At 43.6% G+C, this 23,044-nt stretch overlaps 1 protein-coding gene across 1 annotated transcript in view; it reads left to right on the forward strand.

Moving 5' to 3' along the window:
• Positions 1–8,109: 8,109 nt before the first annotated feature.
• The window catches only part of LOC109880977 (calpain-2 catalytic subunit-like), a 47,532-nt gene continuing 32,597 nt past the window's right edge, over positions 8,110–23,044 (forward strand). Inside the window, exons 1-3 of the mRNA XM_031798704.1 lie at positions 8,110–8,558; positions 9,453–9,522; positions 16,255–16,376. Coding sequence (XP_031654564.1) covers positions 8,322–8,558; positions 9,453–9,522; positions 16,255–16,376 — 429 coding nt within the window. The 5' untranslated portion in view covers positions 8,110–8,321. The remainder of the gene's footprint in view (positions 8,559–9,452; positions 9,523–16,254; positions 16,377–23,044) is intronic.

A 23,044-nucleotide genomic window follows, 5' to 3' on the forward strand; every position in this document is an offset into this window, starting at 1 on the left:
CATTTCACTGTAAGGTCTACTACACCTGTTGTATTCAGCATTTCACTGTAAGGTCTACCTACACCTGTTGTATTCAGCATTTCACTGTAAGGTCTACCTACACCTGTTGTATTCAGCATTTCACTGTAAGGTCTACTACACCTGTTGTATTCAGCATTTCACTGTAAGGTCTACTACACCTGTTGTAGTCAGCATTTCATTGTAAGGTCTACTACACCTGTCGTATTCAGCATTTCACTGTAAGGGCTACTACACCTGTTGTATTCAGTATTTCACTGTAAGGGCTACTACACCTGTTGTATTCAGTATTTCACTGTAAGGTCTACTACACCTTGTTGTATTCAGCATTTCACTGTAAGGTCTACCTACACCTGTTGTATTCAGCATTTCACTGTGAGGTCTACTACACCTGTTGTAGTCAGCATTTCACTGTAAGGTCTACCTACACCTGTTGTATTCAGCATTTCACTGTAAGGTCTACCTACACCTATTGCATTTATCCAGGTAGGCCACTTGATTTCAATATCTAAACAATGTGAACAGGTTGTGTTGTTCAAACAGTTGGAGACTGACAGGTGTATTCATAACAATTCAACTCAGGTCATAAGGAAAGTCTCTACCTGTCTTCCTCAGGTCATAAGACAAGTCTCTACCTGTCTTCCTCGGGTCATAAGGAAAGTCTCTACCTGTCTTCCTCAGGTCATAAGGAAAGTCTCTACCTGTCTTCCTCAGGTCATAAGACAAGTCTCTACCTGTCTTCCTCAGGTCATAAGGAAAGTCTCTACCTGTCTTCCTCAGGTCATAAGGAAAGTCTCTACCTGTCTACCTCAGGGCGAGACAGGAGAAGTTGGAAGGATTGACTAACTCAATGATGGCCCAAGTTGGACCATCCTTGTTTTCATGTGTAGAAACCCACTAAACACATTTAGATATATTTGCTGAACAGTAGCAGTGTAAAAAAAATGGCAAGGCCCAGCCCACCTGCAGGCTTAGGTCTCTCCAGATATACCTTTCTCATTTGTGGATTTGATTTATTCCAAATGAAGTTGGAAATGTAGCTGTCCAGTTGCTTGAACATCGACTTTGGCAGAAAAATGGGAATCATTTGGAATAAGTAGAAAAACCTAGGTAGTACAGTCATCTTGACAGAATTAATGCAACCTGTTAATAAAATGGAGACGACCACCTTATGAAATCCTCCTTAGTGCGCTCCAGGACTGTTTTGAAGTTATGTTTAACCAGAGCCTTAAGAGTGTATGACCTTTATCCCCAAATACAGTGGGGCAAAAAAGCATTTAGTCAGCCACCAATTGTGCAAGTTCTGCCACTTAAAAAGATGAGAGAGGCCTGTAATTTTCAACATAGGGACACTTCAACTATGACAGACAAAATGAGAAGAAAAATCCAGAAAATCACATTGTAGGATTTTTTGATAGGGCGATAGCAACTGGTTCAATAGCCATATCAAATAGGAAAGGGGATAAACAGCAACCCTGCCTGGCCCCCCTGTGGAGAGGGAAGTAGCTGGAGGTAACATTGTTGGTGCGAACATAAGGTCCTGGGGATGAGTACAACATCTTCATCCAGGAAAGGAAGGACGGGCCAAAGCCAAATCTCTCTAGTACTGTAAATATATGTTCCCCCTCAACCCGGTCAGAAGCCTTTTCAGCATCTTCTGGCTGAAGAGTTGAGTGGGCAGAATGAAGAACGTTAAATAGCCGGCGCATTTCACAGGAAGTGTCACGCTGAAGTACTGGACCACAGGAAGTGTCACGGCTGGCTGAAGGACTGGACCACAGGAAGTGTCACGGCTGGCTGAAGGACTGGACCACAGGAAGTGTCACGGCTGGCTGAAGGACTGGACCACAGGAAGTGTCACGGCTGGCTGAAGGACTGGACCACAGGAAGTGTCACGGCTGGCTGAAGGACTGGACCACAGGAAGTGTCACGGCTGGCTGAAGGACTGGACCACAGGAAGTGTCACGGCTGGCTGAAGGACTGGACCACAGGAAGTGTCACGGCTGGCTGAAGGACTGGACCAAGGTGCAGCATGGTAAGCGTACATTCTTTTTCTTTATTCAAAATGACGCCGACAAATGAAGACCATAATTACTAACCAGGGACATAGATCACCATAGTAACTATGATTACTAACCTGGGACAGATCACCATTGTAATTATGATTACTAACCTGGGACATAGATCACCATAGTAACTATGATTACTAACCAGGGACATAGATCACCGTGATTACTAACCTGGGACATAGATCACCATAGTAACTATGATTACTAACCACGGACATAGATCACCGTGATTACTAACCAGGGACATAGATCACCATAGTATCTATGATTACTAACCTGGGACTCTGAAGATCACCATGGTATGTATGATTACTAACCTGGGACATTGAATATCACCATGGTAACTATTAGAGAACCCACAGATTCTTCTGCTTTTCCATTGTAGGAATTAGACCAGCACAAATAACAACATATTGGCATATTGCGATTTTATTTTTTGTAGGTGAGTTACAAATGTAGAAACAACTGGATGTGTGAGGTATGTTTATTAAATATAAAATACAAGGTCAACTCCAACAGAATGAGAAACGCACAAAAAAGATTTTGTTGCTGTCAACTGTGAGCAGCACATTCACCACTGTATTCAGTCTGAACCCCAGAATAAGCAGGAGGAGGACAGCATTACATAGGTGAAGAAAAGGTAGAAAAAAGAGAGAGTACGCCACAACACCTTTAAAAACGTGTTCCCGAGTCTAGACGTTATCACACCAGGAGATGAACAAGCGAAAGAAGCAGCATTTGGGAGAACGGGTGTAGGTAGGGTGGGTTTATAGAGATACGATGGAGATTTCCAACGATGGAGAATTCCAACGATGGAGATTTCCAACGATGGAGAATTCCAACGATGGAGGATTCCAACGATGGAGGATTCCAAAAGGGTCCTAAGTTGAGGGACCACGGGGACATAAAAGGCATAATGTGGAATAAGGGGTTGCTACAGGGATGGTTGGCCATGGAATACACATAACATGGCCAACCATTGCTTAGCCAGGGACACACTCTAACACTCAGACATAATAAACAAAGCATGTGAGTCCGCCAGATCAGAGACCGTAGGGATGACCAGGGGTGTTCTCTTGATAAGTGTAGATGACCAGGGGTGTTCTCTTGATAAGTGGAGATGACCAGGGGTGTTCTCTTGATAAGTGGAGATGACCAGGGGTGTTCTCTTGATAAGTGGAGATGACCAGGGGTGTTCTCTTGATAAGTGGAGATGACCAGGGGTGTTCTCTTGATAAGTGGAGATGACCAGGGATGTTCTCTTGATAAGTGGAGATGACCAGGGGTGTTCTCTTGATAAGTGGAGATGACCAGGGATGTTCTCTTGATAAGTTTGTGAATTAGATCACTTTCCTGTCAAAATGGAACGAGTACTTTCGGGTGTCAGGGGAAAATTTACGGACAAAAAAATACATAATTTTCTTTCGGTATGTTGTGAAGTAAAAGTAGTCAAAATATACAGTTGAAGTCGGAAATGTACATACACCTTAGCCAACTACATTTAAACACAGTTTTTCACAATTCCTGACATTTAATCCTAGTAAAAATTCCCTGTCTTAGGTCAGTTAGGATCACCAATTTATTTTAAGAATGTGAAATGTCAGAATAATAGTAGAGAGAATGATTAATTTCAGCTTTTATTTATTTCATCACATTCCCAGTGGGTCAGAAGTTTACATACACTCAATTACTATTTGGTGGCATTGCCTTTAAATTGTTTAACTTGGGTCAAACATTTCGGGTAGCCTTCCACAAGCTTCCCACAATAAGTTGGGTGAATTTTTGCCCATTCCTCCTGACAGAGCCGGTGTAACTGAGTCAGGTTTGTTGGCCTCCTTGCTCGCACACGCTTTTTCAGTTCTGCCCACAAATGTTCTATAGGATTGAGGTAAGGGCTTTGTGATGGCCACTCCAATACCTTGACTTTGTTGTTCTTAAGCCATTTTGCTTCAACTTTGGAAGTATGCTTGGGGTCATTGTCCATTTGGAAGACCCATTTCCAACCAAGCTTGAACTTCCTGACGGAGGTCTTGAGATCAGCTTCAATATATCCACATAATTTTCCATCCTCATGAAGCCATCTATTTTGTGAAGTACACCAGTCCCTCCCACAGCATGATGCTGCCACCCCCGTGCTTCACGGTTGGGATGGTGTTCTTCAGTTTGCAAGCCTCCCCCTTTTTCCTCTAAACATAACGATGGTCAGTATGACCAAACAGTTCTATTTTTGTTTCATCAGACCAGAGGACATTTCTCCAAAAAGTACGCCCTCTGTCCCCATGTACAGTTTCAAACTGTAGTCTGTTTTTTTATGGCAGTTTTGGAGCAGTGGCTTCTTCCTTGCTGAGCGGCCTTTCAGGTTATGTCAATATAGAACTTGTTTTATTGTGGATGTAGATACTTTTGTACCTGTTTCCTCCAGCATCTTCACAAGGTCCTTTGCTGTTGTTCTGGGATTGATTTGCACTTTTCGCACCAAAGTTCGTTCATCTCTAGGAGACAGAATGCGTCTTCTTCCTGAGCGGTATGACGGCTGCGGGATCCCATGGTGTTTATACTTGCGTACAATTGTTTGTCCAGATGAACGTGGTACCTCCAGGCATTTGGAAATTGCTCCCGAGGATGAACCAGACTTGTGGAGGTCTACAATTTTTCTTCTGAGGTATTGGCTGAATTCTTCTGATTTTCCAATGATGTCAAGCAAAGAGGCACTGAGTTTGAAGGTAGGCCTTGAAATACATCCACAGGTACACCTCCAATTGACTAAAATGACGTCAATTAGCCTATCAGAAGCTTCTTAAGCCATGACATCATTTTCTGACATTTTCCAATGCTGTTTAAAGACACAGTCAACTTAGTGTATGTAAACTTCTGACCCACTGGAATTGTGATACAGTGAATTATAAGTGAAATAATTTGTCTGTTAATTAACAATTATTGCAAACATTACTTGTGTCATGCACAAAATAGATGTCCCAACCGACTTTCCAGAACTTGCTTGTTTGTTAACAAAAAATGTAGATGTCCTAACCAACTTGGAAAAACTATAGTTTGTGAACAGGAAATTTGTGGAGTGGTTGAAAAATGAATTTTAATGACAATCTAAGTGTAAACTTCTGACTTCAACTGTAAATAAAGTAAAGTACAAAAAACTACTTAAGTAGTACTTTTAAAGTATTTCTACACCACTGCATGTCCAGTCATACTTGGGGTCTGAGCGTGTGTCTCTCGACGTCGTTCCGTCTCCGTTGCATCATTCAAATCGTGGTCATGGTGTGTCTGTGCATCACAGCATTTCCACAGATTGAGCCATACACAATACAAGTTAAGCAATGAGGATAGCATTTTGTTGACACCATGACGGTTTACACTGTGTCTACTGTGTGTGAGAATGATGGAAGAAATCTTACCCCAGCTGTAGGTCCATTTGAGTCTGTGTGGTTACTTAGGCCTACGCATCAACCAGTACTGGGTCCATTTGAGTCTGTGTGGTTACTTAGGCCTACGCATCAACCAATACTGGGTCCATTTGAGTCTGTGTGGTTATTTAGGCCTACGCATCAACCAATACTGGGTCCATTTGAGTCTGTGTGGTTATTTAGGCCTACGCAACCAATACTGGGTCCATTTGAGTCTGTGTGGTTACTTAGGCCTACGCATCAACCAGTACTGGGTCCATTTGAGTCTGTGTGGTTATTTAGGCCTACGCATCAACCAGTACTGGGTCCATTTGAGTCTGTGTGGTTACTTAGGCCTACGCATCAACCAGTACTGGGTCCATTTGAGACTTGGGATGCTTGATCTCAAAGTGCTGCTTGGATGTCTTTCGGTCTGCGTCTATAAAAAGGTCAAGGACAACATGAAAGAAGTTAACAATCTATGTCTTAGACTGAATTCAGAGTTCAGACACAAATGATAAACTATGCAACAAACTACTACACATATGAAAGACCACACAGGCCAGTCCAATACTCTACACATGGAATGGAACCTAAAGGCAAATACAGTACTAACTGTTGATGGAATTTGTATGAATGACTAGAATACCATATCTACCCTGAAGCCATATAATCGTATGAAATTGGTTAGAATCATGTATGTCTATAATCATGTATGAATCATGTATGTCAATATGTCTATAATAGTATCTTAAACTGACTGTCTGAGCAAGATTCATGCATTTAAATGGAAAGACAAATAGACGGCTCATCTAGCCAGTCTAATGTTGCTAACTAAACTCAGCAAAAAAATAAACGTCCTCTCACTGTCAGCTGCGTTTATTTTCAGACAACTTAACATGTGTAAATATTTGTAGGAACATAAGATTCAACAACTGAGACATAAACTGAACAAGTTCCACAGACATGTGACTAACAGAAATGTAATAATGTGTCCCTGAACAAAGGGGGGTGTCAAAATCAAAAGTAACAGTCAGTATCTGGTGTGGCCACCAGCTGCATTAAGTACTGCAGTGCATCTCCTCCTCATGGACTGCACCAGATTTGCCAGTTCTTGCTGTGAGATGTTAACTCACTCTTCCACCAAGGCACCTGCAAGTTCCCGGACATTTCTGGGGGGATTGGCCCTAGGTCTCACTCTCCGATCCAACAGGTCCCAGACGTGCTCAATGGGATTGAGATCCAGGTTCTTCGCTGGCTATGGCAGAACACTGACATTCCTGTCTTGCAGGAAATCACGCACAGAACGAGCAGTATGGCTGGTGGCATTGTCATGCTGGAGGGTCATGTCAGGATGAGTCTGCAGGAAGGGTACCACATGAGGGAGGAGGATGTCTTCCCTGTAACGCACAGCATTGAGATTGCCTGCAATGACAACAAGCTCAGTCCGATGATGCTGTGACACACCACCCCAGACCATGACGGACTCTCCACCTCCAAATCGATCCCACTCCAGAGTACAGGCCTCGGTGTAATGCTCATTCCTTCGACAATAAATGCCAATCGACCATCACCCCTGGTGAGACAAAAGCGTGAACTCGTCAGTGAAGAGCACTTTTTGACAGTCCTGTCTGGTCCAGCGATGGTGGGTTTGTGCCCATGTTTATGGTTCATTGAATAAGCATGGGAAACAGTGTTTAAACCCTTTACAATGAAGATATGTGAAGTTCTTTGACAGACAGGGTCCTTTTTTTTTGCTGAGTTTAGCTAGCTAACCATGAGCTAGCTAGCTAGATCACAGGTATTCTGTAAATTTAAAAAACTTTCCCAAGACTTCACAGATGTCAATTTAAACCATTTTTTCCAATTTATTCTTTACAAAATTTAGCTAACAGATGTTTAATCCAGAGATTCTTACCTTTGCCAGGATTCAGCAGTCTCATCCACATCATCATGGCCCATTAGCAGCTAATATTGATAAAAGTCACCTTGTCTGAGAGAGATGTATGGTTATCAAAATGGCACACCTGGGTAAGCCTACGTGAAACACAGCCCTTATTTAAAGTGTTACTTAAATCCCCTATAGGAAAAAGTAATGGTGGAAAAACGATTGGAACCATTTCCTTGTTTGACCGCTAGGTTTTATGGGCATTATGACTCATACTGTGGTACTCTATAAGGGCAGCATAACTTTTCATTGATGGAAGTTGTTCCTTTCTTTATCAGGCATGTAATGTGGTTCTATTTGTCGAGTTAGCTATTGTGACAATATTTTACTGTTCGGAAGTGCAAGTCACTTGGTGGTGGTCACTACTGTAATGCCTGGCTGTCATTGAGGTCTAGTAACGGCTGATGGCTAATGCCCCCTGCTGGTAGACATTATTACTGCAACACGTTGGCCAGATGTGGCATGAACGTCCACAAGTCTTAGGGTAGAGCGCCATCTTTCGGCCATCAACTGCACACACCTGTGGCTTTCTACCTGTATGTTCATAGCACGGAATAGAGTAGAGAATTGACTCGGACTTTATATTAATCCACCCATATGATGTTCAAAAAGATTATTTCAATTCCAGGTGAGTGTACATCCGGAGTAGTTGATCTTCAGTGTTCATTTTCACAATAAATACTTTTGAACTGGTAAACGTTGACGAAATGAACAGTTCCTGATTAGTTCCGGTCATAGAAATCTATGTAAACATTGTAAAAAATAAAAACATGTATAACTTGCACGGACTTGCAAACCACGCCTGAAACTCCAGGGGCGGAGAAGAAGAATTTGACTATTCCACCAGCCCAACTGTTTTCCTCTTCACTGTCAACACAGACTTCCACAATGGCTGGTGTGGCATCTACGTTGGCCAAGAAGAGGGCATTGGCCGCTGGGTTTGGCACTAATGCCAACGCGTCAAAGTACCTAAACCAAGACTTCCAATCTCTCAGGAGCGAGTGTCTGAGAAAAGGTTCAATATTTACCGATTGCACTTTTCCAGCTGCACCTGAGTCGCTCGGATTCAAAGAGCTTGGCCCGAATACTTCCAAAACCAGAGGTGTGCAATGGAAGCGACCTGGGGTAAATTACTGCGCCTCTTATACTCACTGCATTTACGCATGATTGAAGTGTCTGCTCTAGAAGTTCACTGCACTTAATATATATATATATACAAATAGACCAAAGTGTTATTAAAAATTGCATTTCCTATCACTGGAAGAAAAAAAACGCCTGAACATGTGTCAGTTGTTTTTAGATGGGCGAGTCCGGATGCGTGTCCTTTTTGATACCCTATGGCTAATCGGTGTAAATCCATTCACATTACAATATTATTTTCTAACTAAAGCAACTCATGTCTTGGGTTAAATCAATGACCGGCCAGAATGACTCATCCAGCTATTTGTATGAAACTTTAGTTACACATCTGATCTGATCCTACAGGGTTTGGGCTGTGGTAGATGTGATCTGTGATCTGATCCTACAGGGTTTGGGCTGTGGTAGATGTGATCTGTGATCTGTGATCTGATCCTACAGGGTTTGGGCTGTGGTAGATGTGATCTGTGATCTGTGATCTGATCCTACAGGGTTTGGGCTGAGGTAGATCTGATCTGTGATCTGATCCTACAGGGTTTGGGCTGTGTTAGATCTGATCTGTGATCTGATCCTACAGGGTTTTGGCTGTGAATAGATCTGATCTGTGATCTGATCCTACAGGGTTTGGGCTGAGGTAAATCTGATCTGTGATCTGATCCTACAGGGTTTGGGCTGTGGTAGATCTGATCTGTGAACAGATCCTCCAGGGTTTTGGCTATGGTAGTGTTGACAGTAGATCAACTCCATGTCTAGGCTAACTCATGTGTACAGACATTATCTCCCTGAGTAAAGATAGTGTATGACTGTAAACAGGGCTGTTAAAGATTGGCCCTCAGTATATCTTCCACAGTCTTACTCGTGTGTTGATCCCTCACTGAATAGGAACTGGTGTCCAACCCAGAATTCATCGTTGGTGGAGCCACGAGAACCGACATCTGCCAAGGAGGTCTGGGTGAGTCTACCTTTACATTAGGTGGTCTGGGTGAGTCTACCTTTACATTAGGAGGTCTGGGTAAGTCTACCTTTATATTAGGAGGTCTGGGTAAGTCTACTTTTACATTAGGAGGTTTGGATAAGTCTACCCTTTATATTAGGAGGTCTGGGTGAGTCTACCTTTACAGTAGGAGGTCTGGGTGAGTCTAACCTTTATATTAGGAGGTCTGGGTGAGTCTACCTTTACATTAGGAGGTCTGGGTAAGTCTACCTTTACATTAGGAGGTCTGGGTAAGTCTACCTTTACATTAGGAGGTCTGGGTGAGTCTACCTTTACATTAGGAGGTCTGGGTAAGTCTACCTTTACATTAGGAGGTCTGGGTAAGTCTACCTTTACATTAGGAGGTCTGAGTAAGTCTACCTTTATATTAGGAGGTCTGGGTAAGTCTACCTTTATATTAGGAGGTCTGGGTAAGTCTACCTTTATATTAGGAGGTCTGGGTAAGTCTACCTTTACATTAGGAGGCCTGGTAAGTCTACCTTTATATTAGGAGGTCTGGGTAAGTCTACCTTTACATTAGGAGGTCTGGGTAAGTCTACCTTTATATTAGGAGGTCTGGGTAAGTCTACCTTTACATTAGGAGGTCTGGGTGAGTCTACCTTTACATTAGGAGGTCTGGGTGAGTCTACCTTTACATTAGGAGGTCTGGGTGAGTCTACCTTTACATTAGGAGGTCTGGGTAAGTCTACCTTTATAATAGGAACCAAAACAGGAACCATACCAAAACCACAGGACCGGTTTGCCAACAGTGTCCATGTTTTCATCTTTGAGGAAGAGATGGTATAGTAGTCAAAGTGAATGTGATTGATGTAATAGCACAACCAGTTATTGCTTTAACCAATGAGGTGATTTGTTTTCCTAGACTACCAATGAATAGCCTCCATCTCAGGTTGTTATCTCTCTCACAAGGTATAATAAGGACTCGGCGGTCTAAGCCACTGCATTTCAGTGCAAAAGGTGTCACTATAGTACCTGGTTCGAATCCAGCCTGTATCACATCCGGCCGTAATCAGGAGTCCCATGGGGCCGGCACACAATTGGCACCAGCGTCGTCCGGGTTTGGCCGGGGTAGGCCGTCGTCCGGGTTTGGCCGGGGTAGGCCGTCATTGTAAATAAGAATTTGTTCTTAACTGACTTACCTCGTTTAAATAAAGGTTGAATAAAGTATTGACCACAGGGATATATTTATATGGAAACCAATCCAGTAAGCCTGCTGGGGGGGAAGTCCGGTCACTCTTTATGAGGATCGTCCCATATAGATGATCTACATATGATCATACTATCAACAAACTCTGTTGATAACCAGCTGCTTGATAAGGTGAGGGTGAGGGCTAAGGTGAGGGCTAAGGTTAGGGTGATGGCTAAGGTTAGGGTGAGGGCTAAGGTGAGGGCTAAGGTTAGGGTGAGGGCTAAGGTTAGGGTGAGGGCTAGGGTGAGGACTAAGGTTAGGGTGAGGGTTAAGGTTAGGGTGAGGTCTAGGGTTAGGGTGAGGGCTAAGGTTAGGGTGAGGGCTAAGATGAGGGCTAAGGTTAGGGTGAGCGCTAAGGTTAGGGTGAGGGCTAAGGTTAGGTTGAGGGCTAAGGTTAGGTTGAGGACTAAGGTTAGGGTGAGGGCTAAGGTTGGGGTGAGGGCTAAGGTTAGGGTGAGGTCTAGGGTTAGGGTGAGGGCTAAGGTTAGGGTGAGGGCTAAGGTTAGGGTGAGGGCTAAGGTTAGGGTGAGGGCTAAGGTGAGGGCTAAGGTTAGGGTGAGCGCTAAGGTTAGGGTGAGGGCTAAGGTGAGGGCTAAGGTTAGGGTGAGGGCTAAGGTTAGGGTGAGGGCTAGGGTGAGGGCTAAGGTTAGGTTGAGGGCTAAGGTTAGGTTGAGGACTAAGGTTAGGGTGAGGGCTAAGGTTAGGGTGAGGGCTAAGGTTAGGGTGAGGTCTAGGGTTAGGGTGAGGGCTAAGGTTAGGGTGAGGGCTAAGGTGAGGGCTAAGGTTAGGGTGAGCACTAAGGTTAGGGTGAGGGCTAAGGTTAGGTTGAGGGCTAAGGTTAGGGTGAGGGCTAAGGTGAGGGCTAAGGTTAGGGTGAGCGCTAAGGTTAGGGTGAGGGCTAAGGTGAGGGCTAAGGTTAGGGTGAGGGCTAAGGTTAGGGTGAGGGCTAAGGTTAGGGTGAGGGCTAAGGTTAGGGTGAGGGCTAGGGTGAGGGCTAAGGTTAGGTTGAGGGCTAAGGTTAGGTTGAGGACTAAGGTTAGGGTGAGGGCTAAGGTTAGGGTGAGGGCTAAGGTTAGGGTGAGGTCTAGGGTTAGGGTGAGGGCTAAGGTTAGGGTGAGGGCTAAGGTGAGGGCTAAGGTTAGGGTGAGCGCTAAGGTTAGGGTGAGGGCTAAGGTTAGGTTGAGGGCTAAGGTTAGGTTGAGGACTAAGGTTAGGGTGAGGGCTAAGGTTAGGGTGAGGGCTAAGGTTAGGGTGAGGTCTAGGGTTAGGGTGAGGGCTAAGGTTAGGGTGAGGGCTAAGGTTAGGGTGAGGGCTAAGGTTAGGGTGAGGGCTAAGGTGAGGGTGAGGGCTAAGGTGAGGGCTAAGGTTAGGGTGAGGGCTAAGGTTAGGGTGAGGGCTAGGGTGAGGGCTAAGGTTAGGTTGAGGGCTAGGGTTAGGGTTAGGGTGAGGGCTAAGGTTAGGGTGAGGGCTAAGGTTAGGGTGAGGGCTAAGGTTAGGGTGAGCGCTAAGGTTAGGGTGAGGGCTAAGGTTAGGTTGAGGGCTAAGGTTAGGGTGAGGGCTAAGGTTAGGGTGAGGGCTAAGGTTAGGGTGAGGTCTAGGGTTAGGGTGAGGGCTAAGGTTAGGGTGAGGGCTAAGGTTAGGGTGAGGGCTAAGGTTAGGGTGAGGGCTAAGGTTAGGGTGAGGGCTAAGGTGAGGGCTAAGGTTAGGGTGAGCACTAAGGTTAGGGTGAGGACTAAGGTGAGGGCTAAGGTTAGGGTGAGGGATAAGGTTAGGGTGAGGGCTAGGGTGAGGGCTAAGGTTAGGTTGAGGGCTAAGGTTAGGTTGAGGACTAAGGTTAGGGTGAGGGCTAAGGTTAGGGTGAGGGCTAAGGTTAGGGTGAGGTCTAGGGTTAGGGTGAGGGCTAAGGTTAGGGTGAGGGCTAAGGTGAGGGCTAAGGTTAGGGTGAGCGCTAAGGTTAGGGTGAGCGCTAAGGTTAGGGTGAGGGCTAAGGTTAGGTTGAGGGCTAAGGTTAGGGTGAGGGCTAAGGTTAGGGTGAGGGCTAAGGTTAGGGTGAGGTCTAGGGTTAGGGTGAGGGCTAAGGTTAGGGTGAGGGCTAAGGTTAGGGTGAGGGCTAAGGTTAGGGTGAGGGCTAAGGTTAGGGTGAGGGCTAAGGTGAGGGCTAAGGTTAGGGTGAGCACTAAGGTTAGGGTGAGGACTAAGGTGAGGGCTAAGGTTAGGGTGAGGGATAAGGTTAGGGTGAGGGCTAGGGTGAGGGCTAAGGTTAGGTTGAGGGCTAAGGTTAGGTTGAGGACTAAGGTTAGGGTGAGGGCTAAGGTTAGGGTGAGGGCTAAGGTTAGGGTGAGGTCTAGGGTTAGGGTGAGGGCTAAGGTTAGGGTGAGGGCTAAGGTGAGGGCTAAGGTTAGGGTGAGCGCTAAGGTTAGGGTGAGGGCTAAGGTTAGGTTGAGGGCTAAGGTTAGGTTGAGGACTAAGGTTAGGGTGAGGTCTAGGGTTAGGGTGAGGGCTAAGGTTAGGGTGAGGGCTAAGGTTAGGGTGAGGGCTAAGGTTAGGGTGAGGGCTAAGGTTAGGGTGAGGGCTAAGGTGAGGGCTAAGGTTAGGGTGAGTGCTAAGGTTAGGGTGAGGGCTAAGGTTAGGTTGAGGGCTAAGGTTAGGTTGAGGACTAAGGTTAGGGTGAGGGCTAAGGTTAGGGTGAGGGCTAAGGTTAGGGTGAGGTCTAGGGTTAGGGTGAGGGCTAAGGTTAGGGTGAGGGCTAAGGTTAGGGTGAGGGCTAAGGTTAGGGTGAGGGCTAAGGTTAGGGTGAGGGCTAAGGTGAGGGCTAAGGTTAGGGTGAGCGCTAAGGTTAGGGTGAGGGCTAAGGTGAGGGCTAAGGTTAGGGTGAGGGCTAAGGTTAGGGTGAGGGCTAGGGTGAGGGCTAGGGTTAGGTTGAGGGCTAGGGTTAGGGTGAGGGCTAAGGTTAGGGTGAGGGCTAAGGTGAGGGCTAAGGTTAGGGTGAGCGCTAAGGTTAGGGTGAGGGCTAAGGTTAGGTTGAGGGCTAAGGTTAGGGTGAGGGCTAAGGTTAGGGTGAGGGCTAAGGTTAGGGTGAGGTCTAGGGTTAGGGTGAGGGCTAAGGTTAGGGTGAGGGCTAAGGTTAGGGTGAGGGCTAAGGTTAGGGTGAGGGCTAAGGTTAGGGTGAGGGCTAAGGTGAGGGCTAAGGTTAGGGTGAGCGCTAAGGTTAGGGTGAGGGCTAAGGTGAGGGCTAAGGTTAGGGTGAGGGCTAAGGTTAGGGTGAGGGCTAGGGTGAGGGCTAAGGTTAGGTTGAGGGCTAAGGTTAGGTTGAGGACTAAGGTTAGGGTGAGGGCTAAGGTTAGGGTGAGGGCTAAGGTTAGGGTGAGGTCTAGGGTTAGGGTGAGGGCTAAGGTTAGGGTGAGGGCTAAGGTTAGGGTGAGGTCTAGGGTGAGGGTAAGGGCTAAGGTTAGGGTGAGGTCTAGGGTTAGGGTGAGGGCTAAGGTTAGGGTGAGGTCTAGGGTTAGGGTGAGGGCTAAGGTTAGGGTGAGGGCTAAGGTTAGGGTGAGGGCTAAGGTTAGGGTGAGGTCTAAGGTTAGGGTGAGGTCTAGGGTTAGGGTGAGGGCTAAGGTTAGGGTGAGGTCTAGGGTTAGGGTGAGGGCTAAGGTTAGGGTGAGGTCTAGGATTAGGGTGAGGTCTAAGGTTAGGGTGAGGGCTAAGGTTAGGGTGAGGGCTAAGGTTAGGGTGAGGGCTAAGGTGAGGGTAAGGGCTAAGGTTAGGGTGAGGTCTAGGGTTAGGGTGAGGGCTAAGGTTAGGGTGAGGGCTAAGGTTAGGGTGAGGGCTAAGGTTAGGGTGAGGGCTAGGGTTAGGGTGAGGGCTAAGGTTAGGGTGAGGTCTAGGGTTAGGGTGAGGGCTAAGGTGAGGGCTAAGGTTAGGGTGAGGGCTAAGGTGAGGGTAAGGGCTAAGGTTAGGGTGAGGTCTAGGGTTAGGGTGAGGGCTAAGGTGAGGGCTAAGGTTAGGGCGAGGGCTAAGGTGAGGGTAAGGGCTAAGGTTAGGGTGAGGTCTAGGGTTAGGGTGAGGGCTAAGGTTAGGGTGAGGTCTAGGGTTAGGGTGAGGGCTAAGGTTAGGGTGAGGGCTAAGGTTAGGGTGAGGGCTAAGGTGAGGTCTAGGGTTAGGGTGAGGTCTAGGGTTAGGGTGAGGTCTAGGGTTAGGGTGAGGGCTAAGGTTAGGGTGAGGGCTAAGGTTAGGGTGAGGGCTAAGGTGAGGTCTAGGGTTAGGGTGAGGTCTAGGGTTAGGGTGAGGTCTAGGGTTAGGGCTAAGGTTAGGGTGAGGGCTAAGGTTAGGGTGAGGGCTAAGGTGAGGTCTAGGGTTAGGGTGAGGTCTAGGGTTAGGGTGAGGGCTAGGGTTAGGGTGAGGTCTAGGGTTAGGTCTAGGGTTAGTGTAAGGGCTAGTGTTAGAGTTAGTAGATAGTGAAAATGTCTATAGATAGATAGTCCATGTGCAGATGCTCTAATGTCTATCCTGAAGCCCTAATTAAACCAGTTACTGGAAAGCTCAGCTGTTCCTTTAGTCTTCATGTTAAGTTGATTTATTTTATCTTTATTTAACTAGGCAAGTCAGTTAAATTAAGAACACATTCTTATTTACAATGACGGCCTAGGAACAGTGGGTTAACTGCCTGTTCAGGGGCAGAACGACAGATTTGTACCTTTGTCAGCTCGGGGATTCGATCTTGCCACCTTTCGGTTACTAGTCCAACGCTCTAACCACTAGGCTACCTGCCGCTCCTACACTCTAACCACTAGGCTTCCTGGCGCACCAGATAGTGTAGCCTCGTCCTCAACCGTTAAATCATCTTCTCGTGTGTGTGTGTGTGGCTAGGTGTGTGTGTGTGTGTGTGTGTGTGTGTGTGTGTGTGTGTGTGTGTGTGTGTGTGTGTGTGTGTGTGTGTGTGTGTGTGTGTGTGTGTGTGTGTGTGTGTGTGTGTGTGTGTGTGTGTGTGTGTGTGTGTGTGTGTGTGTGTGTGTGTGTGTGTGTAGGCTATATCATCCTCCGTTTCCTTTTAAGACAGAGGATAAAGGACACTTTTATTCACAGATCGCTTCAGATTGTCAGTCCCCACAGGAGTGCGTGAGCTGTGAAGGTGTGGCTGGTACAAAGTAAACAGTTGCCCAGAGTAAACTAGTACACTGTGCTCTAACCAGTCGTGTTAGTTGACAGTAAATAGCGGTGCTCAGTTCTGTCTGTCAGACAGCATATTCTATAGCGTGAGAGTTTGAGAGAGCAATGGTCGGGGTCGACTAAACCAGTTAAACTAGAATGAACGCCTCACTCGCTCACTGTAAACACGGTAGTTAAGCCAGGTTTAACCAGGGTAGGGATGGGGCCCGCCCAGAGGGAATGGGGCTCGCCCAGAGGGAAATGTGTTGATAATTTGACTCATTATGCATAACTCATCTTTAGACACACACACACACACACACCCACACACCAAACATGTGTCTCCTCTCTGTTCTCTCCAGGTGACTGCTGGCTCCTGGCAGCCATCGCCTCTCTGACCCTGAATGAAGATGTGATGGCCCGGGTCGTTCCTGAAGGACAAGGATTTGGACGTGGAGAGTACGCTGGGATCTTTCACTTCCAGGTTAGAGATAAGCTCAAATTCTAGAGTTATACAGGCTGGATCACAAAATGGCAGCCTATGCAATTACTTTTTATTAGGCTCTGGCACAAAGTGTATAAATAAATATGCATTTAAATCAGTCCTATTCAAACTTTTTCAGCAAAGGGTGTCAAATTTCTTTCCACCAGAAATACTGGTATTTTCCCCATGACCTTCTCTCGACCCCTGACCCCAAATCTAATTAACATTTACGTAATTTAGCAGACGCTAGTATCCAGAGAGATTTACAATAGTGAGTGCATACATTTTAATGACTCAACCTTATAACCCCTACATTTTTACATCAATAAATTACCTTCAATTCAGTACATTTTCATCTCTTTATCAAAACGAAAAGAAATCAATCAATACATTTACTCAATAGTTTTATTCATTATTATTATCTTTCTCCAAATGATCTTTCCCAGACAATAATTTGTACTCCTGAATTTTCTGTTACTAAAATTTTAATTTATTATTTTATTTTTTAATTTTGGCAACCGAACTGCAGTTCACCCCCCGACCCCGACTTCGAATACCACTGCTATGAAAGAAACAGTGCTATATTGTGTATATAGTTCAAGTATACAGTATTTAATGTGACTATACAGCTTAAATTAACCCACACCTTATTCTCATCCTGGAGAACGCTAGAACGGCTGGGGATGAGACGACCATAAGTCAAGCCCTGTCTTATGTTGTCTCATATATGTGGTATTAGAATAACTATGTGACACAGTATGAACAACACCCACATGAAGAGGCCCTGGTTCGCCCGCAGCACAATACAGTACCTTTGTCAAAGCCACAGTTAGGTAGGGCGTATCCTCTGTCAGACGTGCAATACACTCTGGAGATGGGACAATCGGTTAAGTCACTTGTGGATTACCCAAACTCAATAACATAATGTGACTACTTTCAGTTACTTGTGGATTACCCAAACTCAATAACATAATGTGACTACTTTCAGTTACTTGTGGATTACCCAAACTCAATAACATAATGTGACTACCTTCAGTTACTTGTGGATTACCCAAACTCAATAACATAATGTGACTACCTTCAGTTACTTGTGGATTACCCAAACTCAATAACATAATGTGACTACCTTCAGTTACTTGTGGATTACCCAAAGTCAATAACATAATGTGACTACTTTCAGTTACTTGTGGATTACCCAAACTCAATAACATAATGTGACTACCTTCAGTTACTTGTGGATTACCCAAACTCAATAACATAATGTGACTACTTTCAGTTACTTGTGGATTACCCAAACTCAATAACATAATGTGACTACCTTCAGTTACTTGTGGATTACCCAAACTCAATAACATAATGTGACTACCTTCAGTTACTTGTGGATTACCCAAACTCAATAACATAATGTGACTACCTTCAGTTACTTGTGGATTACCCAAACTCAATAACATAATGTGACTACCTTCAGTTACTTGTGGATTACCCAAACTCAATAACATAATGTGACTACCTTCAGTTACTTGTGGATTACCCAAACTCAATAACATAATGTGACTACCTTCAGTTACTTGTGGATTACCCAAACTCAATAACATAATGTGACTACCTTCAGTTACTTGTGGATTACCCAAACTCAATAACATAATGTGACTACTTTCAGTTACTTGTGGATTACCCAAACTCAATAACATAATGTGACTACCTTCAGTTACTTGTGGATTACCCAAACTCAATAATGTGACTACTTTCAGTTACTTGTGGATTCCCTAAACTCAATAATGTGACTACCTTCAGTTATTTTTGGATTCCCTAAACTCAATAATGTGACTACCTTCAGTTATTTTTGGATTCCCTAAACTCAATAATGTGACTACCTTCAGTTATTTTTGGATTACCCAAACTCAATAATGTGACTACCTTCAGTTATTTTTGGATTCCCTAAACTCAATAATGTGACTACCTTCAGTTATTTTTGGATTCCCTAAACTCAATAATGTGACTACCTTCAGTTATTTTTGGATTACCCAAACTCAATAATGTGACTACCTTCAGTTATTTTTGGATTCCCTAAACTCAATAATGTGACTACCTTCAGTTATTTTTGGATTCCCTAAACTCAATAATGTGACTACCTTCAGTTATTTTTGGATTCCCTAAACTCAATAATGTGACTACCTTCAGTTATTTTTGGATTCCCTAAACTCAATAATGTGACTACCTTCAGTTATTTTTGGGTTACCCAAACTCAATAATGTGACTACCTTCAGTTATTTTTGGATTCCCTAAACTCAATAATGTGACTACCTTCAGTTATTTTTGGATTCCCTAAACTCAATAATGTGACTACCTTCAGTTATTTTTGGATTCCCTAAACTCAATAATGTGACTACCTTCAGTTATTTTTGGATTCCCTAAACTCAGTAATGTGACTACCTTCAGTTATTTTTGGATTCCCTAAACTCAGTAATGTGACTACCTTCAGTTACTTGTGGATTCCCTAAACTCAGTAATGTGACTACCTTCAGTTATTTTTGGATTCCCTAAACTCAGTAATGTGACTACTTTCAGTTATTTTTGGATTCCCTAAACTCAGTAATGTGACTACCTTCAGTTATTTTTGGATTCCCTAAACTCAGTAATGTGACTACCTTCAGTTATTTTTGGATTCCCTAAACTCAATAATGTGACTACCTTCAGTTATTTTTGGATTCCCTAAACTCAGTAATGTGACTACCTTCAGTTATTTTTGGATTCCCTAAACTCAGTAATGTGACTACCTTCAGTTATTTTTGGATTCCCTAAACTCAGTAATGTGACTACCTTCAGTTATTTTTGGATTCCCTAAACTCAGTAATGTGACTACCTTCAGTTATTTTTGGATTCCCTAAACTCAGTAATGTGACTACCTTCAGTTATTTTTGGATTCCCTAAACTCAGTAATGTGACTACCTTCAGTTATTTTTGGATTCCCTAAACTCAGTAATGTGACTACCTTCAGTTACTTGTGGATTCCCTAAACTCAGTAATGTGACTACCTTCAGTTACTTGTGGATTCCCTAAACTCAGTAATGTGACTACTTTCAGTTATTTTTGGATTCCCTAAACTCAGTAATGTGACTACCTTCAGTTATTTTTGGATTCCCTAAACTCAGTAATGTGACTACCTTCAGTTATTTTTGGATTCCCTAAACTCAATAATGTGACTACCTTCAGTTATTTTTGGATTCCCTAAACTCAATAATGTGACTACCTTCAGTTATTTTTGGGTTACCCAAACTCAATAATGTGACTACCTTCAGTTATTTTTGGATTCCCTAAACTCAATAATGTGACTACCTTCAGTTATTTTTGGATTCCCTAAACTCAATAATGTGACTACCTTCAGTTATTTTTGGATTACCCAAACTCAATAATGTGACTACCTTCAGTTATTTTTGGATTCCCTAAACTCAATAATGTGACTACCTTCAGTTATTTTTGGATTCCCTAAACTCAGTAATGTGACTACCTTCAGTTATTTTTGGATTCCCTAAACTCAGTAATGTGACTACCTTCAGTTATTTTTGGATTCCCTAAACTCAGTAATGTGACTACTTTCAGTTACTTGTGGATTCCCTAAACTCAGTAATGTGACTACCTTCAGTTATTTTTGGATTCCCTAAACTCAGTAATGTGACTACCTTCAGTTATTTTTGGATTCCCTAAACTCAATAATGTGACTACCTTCAGTTATTTTTGGATTCCCTAAACTCAGTAATGTGACTACCTTCAGTTATTTTTGGATTCCCTAAACTCAATAATGTGACTACCTTCAGTTATTTTTGGATTCCCTAAACTCAGTAATGTGACTACCTTCAGTTATTTTTGGATTCCCTAAACTCAATAATGTGACTACCTTCAGTTATTTTTGGATTCCCTAAACTCAGTAATGTGACTACCTTCAGTTATTTTGGGATTCCCTAAACTCAGTAATGTGACTACCTTCAGTTATTTTTGGATTCCCTAAACTCAGTAATGTGACTACCTTCAGTTATTTTTGGATTCCCTAAACTCAGTAATGTGACTACCTTCAGTTATTTTTGGATTCCCTAAACTCAGTAATGTGACTACCTTCAGTTACTTGTGGATTCCCTAAACTCAGTAATGTGACTACCTTCAGTTACTTGTGGATTCCCTAAACTCAGTAATGTGACTACCTTCAGTTATTTTTGGATTCCCTAAACTCAGTAATGTGACTACTTTCAGTTATTTTTGGATTCCCTAAACTCAGTAATGTGACTACCTTCAGTTATTTTTGGATTCCCTAAACTCAGTAATGTGACTACCTTCAGTTATTTTTGGATTCCCTAAACTCAATAATGTGACTACCTTCAGTTATTTTTGGATTCCCTAAACTCAGTAATGTGACTACCTTCAGTTATTTTTGGATTCCCTAAACTCAGTAATGTGACTACCTTCAGTTATTTTTGGATTCCCTAAACTCAGTAATGTGACTACCTTCAGTTATTTTTGGATTCCCTAAACTCAGTAATGTGACTACCTTCAGTTATTTTTGGATTCCCTAGACTCAGTAATGTGACTACCTTCAGTTACTTGTGGATTCCCTAAACTCAGTAATGTGACTACCTTCAGTTACTTGTGGATTCCCTAAACTCAGTAATGTGACTACCTTCAGTTATTTTTGGATTCCCTAAACTCAGTAATGTGACTACTTTCAGTTATTTTTGGATTCCCTAAACTCAGTAATGTGACTACCTTCAGTTATTTTTGGATTCCCTAAACTCAGTAATGTGACTACCTTCAGTTATTTTTGGATTCCCTAAACTCAATAATGTGACTACCTTCAGTTATTTTTGGATTCCCTAAACTCAGTAATGTGACTACCTTCAGTTATTTTTGGATTCCCTAAACTCAGTAATGTGACTACCTTCAGTTATTTTTGGATTCCCTAAACTCAGTAATGTGACTACCTTCAGTAACTTGTGGATTCCCTAAACTCAGTAATGTGTCTACCTTCAGTTACTTGTGGATTCCCTAAACTCAGTAATGTGACTACCTTCAGTTATTTTTGGATTCCCTAAACTCAGTAATGTGACTACTTTCAGTTATTTTTGGATTCCCTAAACTCAGTAATGTGACTACCTTCAGTTATTTTTGGATTCCCTAAACTCAGTAATGTGACTACCTTCAGTTATTTTTGGATTCCCTAAACTCAATAATGTGACTACCTTCAGTTATTTTTGGATTCCCTAAACTCAGTAATGTGACTACCTTCAGTTATTTTTGGATTCCCTAAACTCAGTAATGTGACTACCTTCAGTTATTTTTGGATTCCCTAAACTCAGTAATGTGACTACCTTCAGTTATTTTTGGATTCCCTAAACTCAGTAATGTGACTACCTTCAGTTATTTTTGGATTCCCTAAACTCAGTAATGTGACTACCTTCAGTTACTTTCGATTAAAGTATCTGTATTTTTGCTGGTAACGTAACTAACTACATTTATTTATTTATTTTTGTAATCATATTACATCTAACTGACTTACAAGCTCCGTTACCAGCAACCCTGTATAAAAGATGAACCGTTCTGGAGGTTTCCCTCCCTATCCAGATGGGTCATTGTGTTAACCTGAGACTATGGTGTCCACCCACTCTGCCCAGAGCGAGTGGAAAAAAACGCACTGCTTTGGGGATGAAATGTAACTTCCTTTTGTTATTAAAATACCAATATAATTCTTCATGTTCTGAATTGTTCAGTGGCTTCTTTCTCTAACATTTGATTAACATTTATATCTGAGGAAAGAAAAAAAACTTTTCATAACCGAAGGGACAGATTTAAATTAACTAGGGGAGAGGGGCTGGTTCAACTCAAGGTGTCGTTAACAAAAATGCACCCCACCCTCTCCCCAACATTACAAATGTTTCCACATGACCCTCTCCTTGTATTGTAAGATAAATTGAACATCCTTCCCCTCAGAATTAACCCAGGATAATGTTCACCACCTAAAAATAGTTGAAAAATTATATGAGAGCCGAACGCTCTGGGAGCTCAGATACAATAATTGAATAACTTAATTAATATCCAACAATTCCACCAAAAGTGTAGTGGCGGCAGGTAGCCTAGTGGTTAGAGCGTAGGGACGTTAGGTAGCCTAGTGGTTAGAGTGTAGGGATGGCAGGTAGCCTAGTGGTGAGAGTGTAGGGACGGCAGGTTGCCTAGTGGTTAGAGTGTAAAGACGGCAGGTAGTCTAGTGGTTAGAGTGTAAGGACGGCAGGTAGCCTAGTGGTGAGAGTGTAGGGACGGCAGGTAGCCTAGTGGTGAGAGTGTAGGGACGGCAGGTAGCCTAGTGGTTAGAGTGCAGGGACGGCAGGTTGTCTAGTGGTTAGAGTGTAGGGACGGCAGGTAGCCTAGTGGTTAGAGTGTAGGGACGGCAGGTAGCCTAGTGGTTAGAGTGTAGGGACGGCAGGTAGCCTAGTGGTTAGAGTGTAGGGACGGCAGGTAGCCTAGTGGTGAGAGTGTAGGGACGGCAGGTAGCCTAGTGGTGAGAGTGTAGGGACGGCAGGTAGCCTAGTGGTTAGAGTGTAAGGACGGCAGGTAGCCTAGTGGTTAGAGTGTAAGGACGGCAGGTAGCCTAGTGGTTAGAGTGTAAGGACGGCAGGTAGCCTAGT

Source organism: Oncorhynchus kisutch, linkage group LG20, assembly GCF_002021735.2.
Source record: "Oncorhynchus kisutch isolate 150728-3 linkage group LG20, Okis_V2, whole genome shotgun sequence".
In the NCBI taxonomy this organism is placed as follows: domain Eukaryota; kingdom Metazoa; phylum Chordata; class Actinopteri; order Salmoniformes; family Salmonidae; genus Oncorhynchus; species Oncorhynchus kisutch.